The sequence below is a fragment of the Protopterus annectens genome, chromosome 2.part0, assembly GCF_019279795.1.
Source record: "Protopterus annectens isolate FY-2018-M chromosome 2.part0, PAN1.0, whole genome shotgun sequence".
Taxonomy (NCBI): Eukaryota; Metazoa; Chordata; order Ceratodontiformes; family Protopteridae; genus Protopterus; species Protopterus annectens.
The window spans coordinates 230,060,025-230,072,298 of record NC_056728.1 but is presented as its reverse complement, the minus strand read 5'-3'; the positions used below and the strand labels follow the sequence as shown (position 1 = coordinate 230,072,298).

Here is a 12,274-nt window from a genome sequence, read left to right as displayed (position 1 = left end):
ATGTTACTTATAACACTATTTGACATCAATTATTGTCAAGAACATTTCTCCAAACATTTCCACTGGACATACCCAACTGACAAAATAAAATAAATCTCAAGTCTAGCAAGTAATGCAGAGGATTAAGGCTGAGTTAACATGCTGCATTTTGTAGTTCAGGGTTTGATTCCTTTTAGCTTCCATTGCCTACTTTGTGAATGAGCAAGTTACATAATCAATGTTCTTTGGTAATTGAAATTGGCGAAGATCCTCAATGGTTTCATAGACTGCACGCTTAGTAAGTCCTTATGAATCTTCTACATAGATTTCCAATTTGCAAAGAAGACATTTCACAATACACACAAGCATCTGAATTAAAAAGCCAAAAAGTTTAAAACATGCTTACTTTAGAACCTTAATTTTAAATCTCAGGTCTCCTGGTTCCCCATCAATGTGAGGTTCACCTAGAAAAACAAGACATTTGTTATAAATTTTTGGACTTAGCAAATGGATCTAAAGCAATATGCAATAACTAAATTCACTGGAATGATACCTTCACCAATGAAAGGATATTCTGTTCCATCTCGTACACCAGGTTCTATTTCTACTTCCAATGTTCTTTCTTCATTAACAAGCCTAAGGCGCAAAAAACACGATTAAAAAAACCTTGCGCAGATTTGGTTTCTAAGACGGCAGACGTCTTGTCAAAGGCTCTAATCATAATTCACCATACATTACACAGGATGGTTAATTCCCAGAAAGCCCCACCCCCCAATACAGTAACAACTTCTGTGACTTTAAAATAACAAATAATACTGGTGTGGCAAACACAAAAAGTATACCAATGAACATTCACTCACAATGTCCTTTTGACAGCAGTTCTACCTTTTTATCACACTGGCAAATTAAAAGTGTTGGACAATTGGACGCCTAGGTCCGATTCCCATCTGCCCCAACCAACATACTATACAGCTGAGGACAGGTCACTTAATTTTTCTGACTTCCTTGGACACCCCTAAAAATTAACCTTCCTTTCTTGTTTGACTTTTAGGATCAACAAAATTATAAACAGATGGAGGCCGGCCAACACTTTGCTGGAAAGTACAATATGTTCATAATTTTCTTTAACAACAGTTCAGAGATATTTGCTATCTCTGTGATTGTGCTTTTTCTTGCAACTATAACCCTCACTAATACGCATTCAAAATGAAATGATAGGGATGGCACTGGGAACCCACACTTCTAGTGTGCACATCCACCTCGCTGTATTGTTCTCACCTAAAAAAAAATTCTTGCTACACTTGCTGTGTATTACCATAGCATACCAAAAGCCATCCAACTTATTGCCAGCACATGCTGGAGAATGAGGTTTATATTTGGTCTTCAACTCAAATTCCTCACAAGCAGAAAGCTTTATACAAAAATTGGCTTTATAATGCATGAAATTAAAAAAAGGCACTTCAGACTGCAGGGAATACTGCTGGCAGCTTAGAGTGGATGCTTGCAATCTCCCTGGTCTTAATGACAGAGAGAATTTTAGGAAAACGAAAGTAAAGCACTGAATTAAGTCTTCATGTGACAAGTCATGTGGGTTTTGTACGTATATTTAAATGTCTGTTTTATCAGTCTGAAGAAGCTGAGTGAGAGACTAAAGTGCTTACTGATTAAACTTGTGAAGTTCTGATGAGTATGAAGTACATTTTTTTATTGCATTTGTTTTTCTTTACATTTTATAATCCAGGTACTGATTTTTAAAGGATGCTTAACATGCTGGCTACGTTTTTAAAAAATCTGCTGAAATAGCCTTAGAAAGCCCTGCTTGGAATATGTGGATAGCTGACCAATCATTTGTTCTATAACTGGACTGAGAGAAAATTACAATACTGTAGTCACCCAGGTAGTCATTAGGGTATTTTATTTTTTAATTATACACCTACCCTTTCCCTGAGCAAGCCTGCAGAGGCTCAGTGGGTGGGTGTAAAGTGGGGCAATGTCATCCCATTCACAAGTGACACTGCTCCCACGGCTTCATCTCATGGGCAAATGATTCTGTCCATCTCCAGTCTCCACCAGGGAGTATAAGCACAAAACAATTCTCCGGACACATGTCCCCAGCTCTCCCACTTGGGAGGGATATGCAAGCTTATTCGTCCCCCCACCAGTCAGATCCTCCAGTGGGTGGGTCACAGACCAAACCTTCAATAGCCTAATCACAGTGAAAGCTTCATTCCACTACAACACACTACTGGTGTTAAAGGAAATGATAACCTGTTTACCATTTTTAACAATAGCCTAGACTGCAAAGACAAGCTAAAGGCAATGCATAGGGATTGTTTTGGGAAGGCTTGCAGTGTTTCAGGAAGAAAGATACCTTCTACAGTCATTCCTGTGAAATCAGTAGAAAACTGCATACAAAATAGAGATTATTTTGTGAAAGTCAACATAATGTAGCCTGTTTGGAATATACAAGGTATGAGTCAAGAAAAGTGAAGAAACATGTTTAATAATTACGTTAAAAATGAAAAAAATGCTTGAAACAAGAATTGAATAACTGAAATATTAGAAATGTTAGCCAACCACATGGTTGTAAAACTGGCTCAAAAATGAAGATGAGAAAAGTTTAGTTACAAATGGTTTTGGTGCAGTCCTGGAGTCTTTCTTGGCCTTGCTTTTGTCTAGGCTTTAAAAAGGTTATAAGTAAACTCAATGGTTTTCTGCAGATAACGGATCATGAGAAAAGGAGTAGCTACAGACATGGTTTGTGTGCAGGCTGATGTCATTTTACTCTTGCAGTGCAAGAATGAAGTGATGAGGAAGCAATTTCTGGAACTCCATGGAAAATTGGAAAATGGAAATCAGTCAGCTGAATTAGAGGACGAGGGTCTCAGAAAGAACTTGGGGTCATGGAAAGACAAGCACTGAAATGGGTCAAGTACACGAAGGATAAACTTGAGATTTGGGCAGGCGTTTTAGCAAAAAAAACATAAATACTGAGACAGGCATGGCTGCTGGGAGACCTAGAATTATCATGCTTGTTTGTACCGAGCTGAACGAAGATGGGCTACCAGCCAGAACTCTGAGGTGAAATACCAGATGACTTGAGGCTTATGTGCTTCCTAAAACCAATACGTTGCCTCTTGTTTTGCTTATTTATACTATTTACTGCAATTTTTGACTGTCTGCTGCCTACTTTAATAACATAGTATTGACGTACTGTGTACTAAACTACACTGTTGTACCACAATTGTCTGCCTTACTGTGCCTGTTAAATTGTATTTTACTGCCGTTTTCACTGTTTACAAAACTATTTTTCCCATTTTTCACTGTTTGTTAAGTATTTGTTGGTACTTTTCACTGTTGCAAAGCAATCTGTTCTGCTTGTTCTGGGTTTCCCACCAAGCAGTGTTAAAATAACTGATTTGTTAGCTGTTTAAAACTTTTTTAGCGTCTTCTTGCTAACCTTCTGCTGTTTTAAAAGTTATTTTAGTGTCTCACTGCTACTTTTCTGCTGTGTTAAACATTCTTTGGTGGTTCCTGCCGAAACTAGGGTAGCTAGTATAGTCCAGAAGCAGGTTTGCTGTATCTGGGTCTGTTTGTTCTGAGCACATTTTCTAGGCCATCTTTGACTGGAAGGGGCCTTTCTGCACTGTAGTGAGAGGACTGTGCTGATTAGAACCGGTCTATTGAAGGGTGGTTGGTCTAGGGCTTGCAGTAAGCATCCTCAATGGTCCTTTTGAACCCTTTTAAAGTTTTTTTTTTCAAAGTTTTTAGCTTCTGGTATTCAAGCCCCGCATTTGAGCAGGTTTCTGTTTGTGCATCGCACAGCACCCCGCACTGCCATGCAATTTTGCACCATAGCCAGACAGATTAATTCAACTGTTTTTACCTTAGATATAGCTATAACACATTAGTGTAGCCTTCATCCTTAGTACTTTCCTAATCAAAGGAATACTGCTAGTGAGCTGAAACCTATTAAACTACCAAAAAAAAAAAAAAACCCCAGGCAGGAATTTCCATCTACTGAGCTCCTCCTTGATGGATCCTGAAAGGACCCACTCAATGATAAGTCTTAAACCTAGGCTTTATGGACAGTTGGACCACCCTCGTTTCTCCTGCCAACCTTGCTGACTTGGGTCTCTTGAAGCAGTGTAGCAACTGCCTCATGTACACGGACAACCCTCTACTAATAACTCACTCTAGTACAAGTTGAGAGAGATGTAGCTACACCAGAATCTCAAATCCATGCTCTCTAACACTCAAAACAGTAACATGGAAAAGGCTGTCAACCCACCCACCACTACACATGCACACAGTACCACTACTCATACACACAGTATGCATCTATCACAAAAATCAACATAGGTGGAGGTTCTCTCAAAAAACCTACCAAGACGCAGAGACCTCCAAAACACAAGACTGCTACAACTAATACAGTTCCCACAGCATCCATGACATATAGCAACACCAGTGTCTCACCTACTAAGTCCGTAAAGCATAAAAGTAAAAAAACAAACTTTCTAGTCATTGGAGACTCATTAGACACAGATGTCCCACTCACCAAGTTGGACATGGAGAAAGCCACAGTCAGCTGCCTGGAAGGTGCCAGGCTTCGCCAGATCATGCATGCACTCCGGTCTCTCAGCAACAAGTACCATTACAGCTCTGATATAGTTCATGTTGGAGTGAATGATATGAGATGTTCCTCACTGGACTATATGAAGAGAGACATGATTGAGCTCTCTGAATATTTGTCCCAGGCAGGTATGTCCCTAGCCTTGAACAGCATACTACCCTCACCTAGAATGATGCCACAGTATAAACAAAAATGACTGATTTCAATAATTGGCTTATTTTTGGTATAATTCAAAGGGGATCCAGTTCCTGTCAGGCTGGGTAAGCCCTGGCCAACAACCCTCGCTGTTTTGCCAAAGATGGTTTGGACCTGGCACCCCTAGGCTTTTGACTGTTGGCAAAGGCTCTTGCTTCCCCCATAATGTCTTTTTTTAGGTAAGGTCTCAACAACAAACTTACCGATGTGAAATCGGCCAGTCATAACAAAATAAGGGTCATGCTGCTAAACGCTAGGAGCTTAAACCAAAAAGTGCACACACTCAAAGCACTTATAACTGGGAGATGTAGATGTCTGTGCAGTCACAGAAACCTGGTTCAAGGCCTCAAAGAGTACCCTGGCCTTGCAAGGCTGCAATGCCTTCCAAAACTTTAGACTGCAAGATGAACATGCGAGAACTAAAGTAGGTGGTGTTTCTAGCTATATTAGAGACAAATTCACCTCCTGTCTAGTTAGATTGGACAACTCCATGGAATTACTCCATGTTCAGGTTATGTTGGGTAAGAACTCCGTTCAAGTAACAGCCAGTATAGATCCACCTCAATGGGTCATGATGCGCATGAAGCCTACTTGACTAAACTGGTGACAATCCAAATATTACCAAACACTCTGGTTGGGAGGGGGGGGGGTCAATTATCCCACTATCAAATGGGAAACCTAAGCTAGCCCTAACTCTTCAGTGCAAAAGTTCCTTGACTCTAACTCAAACGCCCTGGAACAAATTGTTCATACCCCACCAAGAGGAACAAGCATACTAGATCTGGTCCTCGCTAAGATGTCAAACAGATGCTTTACCACAATATCAGACCCTCATTAGTTAAATCTGACCACAAGTCAGTCACCTTCAAGCTGACACTAACACCAGAACTCACAAAGGGCAAAATCAGACTAAAAAGCTTCACTAAGGCAAATTATACACTTCTAGGTGAAGGTATAAATGGATTCCAAACCTCACCCCCAGCTGGATGTGGTAACTACACTGAAGCTTACACCAAAGCCCTCTACAATCACTTGCATAACGGTACAGACATCCCAAGTAAAAACAAGCCGCCATGGTGGGCATCTAGTATCAACAAACTTTACAATAAATGCAAAACATTCCTGTCCGAGAAGAAAAAAGACGAGACCCCAACAATGGAAAAGCACCCTCCACAGCCTCAACAGGCAAATAAAAACTTGTCAAATCCTCTAAGGGATTCTTTGAAAAAAAACTTAGCAAGCACAACCAAAGATAACCATAAGGCCTTTTACAGCATATGTAGCCTAAAAGGTAGACTCAAGCATGTACAGAAAAAGAAGTTATGTCTTACCATAACGTTCCATCTGTATTGTTGATCCTCGTTCAGTCATTACGCATGAGTATCGGTTCCGAGCTTGGAACCGAGCCGGCCATTTTCCAAGCTCGTGTCAGCTTCAAACTCTCGAGCTAAACTCTTACCCACAATCCCCCTCTCCCCATTACCTCAGATTGAGTTTGCAAGTCAAAGAAGGTAGAGGCTACCTCTGGTCACATAACCTAAGAGAACCAGATGGTGATATCCACTAGAAACCACATGAGGGGGAAGGAGCGACGGTCATAATGACTGAACGAGGATCAACAATACAGATGGAACGTTATGGTAAGACATAACTTCTTTATCTGATATTGTTAATCCTCGTTCATTCCTTACACATGGGACAGAGTCCCCAGCTACCTCGATTCCTAGGAGGCTCTCAAGGAAGGACATTCCTGAGCACCATAGAACCGAAAGATGCTCTTCCCCTGGAGGCCAAATCCAATTTGTAATGATTGATGAAGGTATGAGGCGTAGCCCAAGTTGCAGCTGCACAGATGTCACGTAAAGAAGCTCTGGCATGGAAGGCAGCAGAAGTTGCCACCGAACTTGTTGAATGAGCTTTCATGGTAATAGGCAACGAGATATTACGTTGTGTATAAATAAAGGTCACACAGTCCTTCAACCATCTAGCTAATGTGACCTTAGCAACAGCAGATCCTAATCTAGGTCCAGAAAAGGCCAAAAATAACTGGTCAGATTTACGAAAGGGTTTAGTCCTGTTTAAGTAAAAACGGATTTGTCTGTGTTTATCTAGGGTACGTAGGCAATACTCTCCTCTGTTTGAATGATTGGGAAAGAAAACTGGCAATTCAATGGCTTGATTAATGGACATTTCAGAGATCACTTTAGGCAGAAATGATGGATTAGTTCCAGAGACACTCTATCTCTATGAAAAATCAAGTATGGACTCTTGATACATAAAGCTTGAAGTTCAGAAATACGTCTGGCAGAAGTAATAGCGACCAAAAACAAGGTTTTCCATGACAAATACTTGAGGTCGCAAGAAGAGGCTGGTTCGAAAGGTGGCATTGTCAGAGCTTGCAGAACTAATGATAAATCCCATGGTTGAATAGGTGCTCTAAAAGGTGGCTTCAGATGATTCACACCTTTTATGAAGGTCTTGCACAATTTATGGGACATAAGAGAGGAATCTTGGACACCCTCATGAAAATTAGAAATTGCAGCCAAATGAACTCTAATAGTAGAGGCCAATAGACCCGATTGAAACAAGTCAGCCAGATAGTCTGGTATTATTGACACTGGTGCTGAAAAGGGGTCTACTTGTTTATCTTTCAGCCAACAGGTAAATCTTTTCCACTTGCTCAGATAAGTAATTCTAGTAGAAAACTTATGAGAAGCAATGAGAATATCACGTACTGGTAAAGAAAGATCATTCTGCCTGGCAATCCAGGGAATTGGAGTAGCCAAGCAGTGAGCTTCAGGCTGTTCAAGTTGGGATGAATCAGGTTCTGTGGTTGTGAGATCAACTCCGGGGTTGGATGGAGAATCCAGGGTTGGATGGAGAATCCATGGTCAATCTAGTAGGTGAGGCCAAAGGAAGGGGAACCAAATCTGTCGAGGCCAATATGGTGCTATGAGGATCACCTTGCTCTTCAACCGATGGGCTTTCTTCAGAAACTGGGGAATGAGGGAAAAGGGTGGAAATGCGTAAAGAAGACCCAAGGGCCAATCGTGGACTACAGCGTCCCTGGGTGATTGTCCCGGAGGGGGAATCGGGGTGAAGTAGTTGCTGCATTTGTAGTTGGTCGGGGATGCAAAGAAGTCGCAGCAAGGACGGCCCCAGCGGTGGAAGATCTCTGCCGCTATCAAGAGATTCGGGGACCACTCGGTAGGTTGGAGAATGCACCTGTTGAGTCTGTCTGCTATTACGTTGGAACTCCCAGGAATGCCCATTGCCATATCCTCATGGCCTCTCAACAGAGGATAAGATTTGGTTCCACTTTGCTTGTTGCTGTACCAGACCACCGCCATGTTGTCTGACTGAATCGCAATTGTCCCAGACGGCAGCAGGGGATGGAATTGCTTGCAATGCCAGAAGTACCGCCCTCAGTTCTAGAACATTTATATGCAGATGGGCCTCCAGTTCAGACCAAGTGCCTTGGACTGTCTGTCCCTGACAAAGCCCCCCCTCCACCCCATCAGGGAGGCATCCGTGGTCACTGTGGCCTTGGGTTGCTGGGGGGAGAAGGGGTGAGACCATTGTGAGAGACTGTGTGTCATCCACCAATTTAAATCCTGTTTGCACCTGTGGGTTACTCGAATCATGGCTAAAAGAGGATGCTGAAAAGGATACCATTGGGTGAGTAGAAGCCTCATGTGAAACCTGGCCAGGGGAACAAAGGTGATGGAGGCTGCCATGGAATCCAACAGCTGTAGAACAGAGTGAGCCATGGATTTTTCCTTTGAAAGGATTGGAATTAGTTGTTGGTTTATCCTTAGAATTCTGTGCTCTGGAATAGCAGCTCTGCAGTTTTTTGTGTCCAAGATAACCCCTATGAATTCTGACGACTGAGATGGGGTGAGATTGGATTTCTGCCAGTTTATGGTTATGCCTAGCCTTTGAGCAGCGAGGAGAGAGTATGCCAGGGCTTTTTCCAGTAGATGTCTGGTGGGGGCGGAAATGAGCCAGTTGTCTAGGTATGGAAACACCTGGAATCCTTGAAGTCGCAAGTGAGCTGTGACAACTGCCATGCACTTTTGTGAACACTCTGGGGGCTGTAGAGTCTGAAGGGCAGTACTCTGAACTGGTAGTGACTGGCTCCAGCACGGAAGCACAGAAATCTTCTTGATGGCCTGTCTATCTTTATGTGGTAGTACGCATCTTGAAGATTTATAGAGCGCATCCAATAGCCTTTTTCCAAAAGCGGGAGGATAGACTGTATTGTGACCATCCAGAATTTTTGTACTCTCACAAACTTGTTCAATACACTGAGAGACAAAATTGGTCTCCAGTCCCCGGTTTTCTTTGGCACCAAAAATAGTCGAGTAGAATCCGGATCCTATCTGGTCTGGCGGGACTATTTGGATGACTCTCTTTCTTCGCAGCTTTTCTGTCTCTAGTGCTGCTTCTTCCCTTTGACTGAGTAGAACATCGGGAAGATTTTTTGAAGGGACAGGACAAAGATCGAAGGGGATATGATAACCTCTGGTTATAATCCTTTGTACCCAGGAATCAGTGGTGATGGTTAGCCAGGCAGAAGGGTACAATGAGAAACGTCCCCCAACCACCTCCAGCAGAAAGGAGTTGGGCCACTCTTCAGGAGTGCTGGTAGGATTGACCAGGGAAAGAATCCCTGGAACCCTAGTTACGCGGACCCCTTCTGCCCCGAAAGGAGAGTCTTCCCTGTGAGTTTCTCCTCTGCCTCTGGGGGTGAACTTGGCCTGTGTGTCACGGAAAGGACCCTGAGATTTCTTGAACCATATCTTCCCACTCTTTTGGTTTTGGGAGAAAGCACGTTGAGGGGAAGAATAACGGACACCTATGGCAGAAAGGGTCTTACCATCCTGTTCACATCTGGCCAGTGTGCTTTTAACTTTGGGCCCAAACAACAAGGAGGCCTCAATGAGGGCATTAAGAAAAGAAGACAAAGGGTTCCCTGAAGTTGCACAAGCGCATCCAGGCGTGTCGTCTCAAGACTGCAGCTGAACTCGCTGCTTTAGCTGCTCCTTCTGATGCACGAGATATCAGTCGCATAGGGGAGTTAGATACAGATTCAATGGTGGCCAGCTGAGAGGCCACTGTCACGGACCTCATCAGACACAGCACCAGCCAAGGTTTCAGACAGCTCAGAAACCAGATCCCTTTGAAGCCTGGTAAAATGTGCCATATAATTCAGGGACCTAATAGCAAAGGTCAGTGAAGCAAAGGTGTGCTTCCCTATCCTGTCCAGGGCTTGGGACTCTTTGTTAGGCAGAAGGACAGTCTGGCTTTCTTCTTCTGCCAGATCCTTTTTTGTTGCGGCCACCACCACCAAAGCATCCACAGGAAGACCTTTGGACCAATGGAGATCCGAAGCAGGAGGCGACAAGATCTTATCTGGCCTCTGGGGAATAGCTTCGATGGTATCAGGAGCCTTCCAAGCACGTTGCACAATGAGCCGGACAAGTTCATCGGCAAGTGGAGTAACCCAGGAGGTAGGGGGCCGGGCACAAAAGGCCTGCAGGAACACATATTCCTCAGAGGTTGGATTAGAGGACTGACAGTCACCTCTCTGTCTCAGGATTTCGAGGATATCACCAAAGGATACCTCAGAAGGTGACCGAGGGGATCCTTCCCCCTCATCGAAATCTGGGTCTTCGGTGAGGGACTCCTCTGTGGAGTCCATGTGCTTCTTCTTACACAAACTTTTCTGATGGACCTCCTCAGTAGGAGAAGACAGTGGAAAAGGGGATTCCTGAGGGAATAATGTCCTGCGGCCCTTGCACCCGGTGTCTGCTAGATGCAACTTGTGAAACCAGTGTACCAGAGAAGGGTGGATGTATAGACAGTCCAGTATCGCCAGCAGCAGCGAAAGCCTTCTCCATCAGTTGGAAGGCTGGTCCAACCGAAGAGGAGTGTACGTCTAGGACAGGGGTCACCCCTCCCCTAAGTGGCTCAGCCTGCCGACCCGGAGTCCCTGGGATGGCTGTGGAGCAGCAACCTATGCTTGTCACAGCTGACCTCCTGGGTCATAGCAAAACTTTCCTGCCATGAAGGCAGCTGCAGTTCCTTAGTGAGATCCATAAAAGGAACCGCAGAAGGGGAAGACTGTGCTTCATCCATGGACTTCAAAGGTAATGAAGGAGGAGAATAAGAAGGGTCTTTGGAGATGGGTGATCACCTCCCAAGGAAGGATAGTTCCTGAGGGGTGGGATACCTCTGGCCAAGAGTACCTGGTCCACAAGACTCAACACATCATGTTCAAAAAGTCTTCTAGTGGACCTCATGGAGACTGAGGGAAAAACAGGCTTGTCCACAGAAGAGGCAGACTCGGTGCCCATCTCATCTGACCGTACAGAGGACAATGGTGCCGAGAAAGACTGGACTACTGTTGTCTGCACCAAAGAAGTCATCGGTGCCAAGGTCATTGTCTGCACTGACACAGGGATCTGTGCCTAAGTGGTGGTCAGTGCCGAAGTTGGAACCGACAAAACTGGAGTCAACAATAAAGGCGTCTGTTCAGAGGAAGATCTCGGAGCCGACGCGGTCAAGGTCTGCGCCGACTGAAGTTCGGTGCCGATACAGTAGTAATGGTCTGAACCGAGGAGCCCCTCGGTGCCGATATATAAAAGGCTGCAGGAGAAGATGGAGCCAAAATCACTAATGGAGCCGAAGGTCTAGGCACCGAAAGCACTGGGGCCGACAGAGAGCTCCGGAGCCGAAACTTTAGCCTTTTTAGGTTTTGGTTGGCGAGAGTCCCCATCCAGGGACAAAGGCAAAGATCTAGCCTTAGTAGGAACATCCAACATTTTCTTATGGCCTCTAGGAGGGGTTGAGACCTCCAACCCAGAAATAGCCTCTGAAAAGGGAGATTTTAGAAGTCCCTTCAGTATCAGCTTGTTTTTCCTTTCCAACAAGGTTCTATTAGAAAAGTTCTCACAAATAGTACAGGGCGAGTCAACAGACAAATGGGAAGCTCCCAAACAATAAACACACAAAGAGTGTGCATCAGAAGTAGGCAGCTTGTGTCCACAATCAAAACACCGCTTAAACCCCGGGCTACCTTTTTTTTTTTTATCTGCAATGACAGCAAATTAATTAATAGAAAAGTACCAACAGTGGTACAAGAGAGTACCCGAAGGTATGAGAGAAAAAGGAAAAAAAGATTACCAACGATGGTAGAGAGAATACCTCGCAGTAAAAGTAGTAAAGAAAAAGCAGAAAAACGTTAAAAAATTATGAACGCTAGATGTGATAGGGTAAGAGACAATAAAATATGAACTTTTCTGACAGAAAAGTAATCTGTAAAGCTAGTAAGCAACAATTGACTGTACTTAAGCTCAAGAGAAGTAGTTTGACATGACCAAATGGCAATGCGGCAAACAAAATCTGAGGTAACAGGGAGAGGGGGATTGTGGGTAAGAGTTTAGCTTGAGAGTTTGAAGCTGA

The 12,274-nt window shown here is 43.8% G+C and overlaps 1 protein-coding gene across 1 annotated transcript in view; it reads right to left on the bottom strand.

The window, feature by feature from the left end:
* The window catches only part of DNAJB11 (DnaJ heat shock protein family (Hsp40) member B11), a 452,930-nt gene that overhangs the window by 245,881 nt on the left and 194,775 nt on the right, over positions 1-12,274 (bottom strand). Inside the window, exons 6-7 of the mRNA XM_044060687.1 lie at positions 533-615; positions 386-443 (exon numbers count right to left, since the gene is read on the bottom strand). Of these exons, the coding sequence (XP_043916622.1) occupies positions 386-443; positions 533-615 (141 nt within the window). The remainder of the gene's footprint in view (positions 1-385; positions 444-532; positions 616-12,274) is intronic.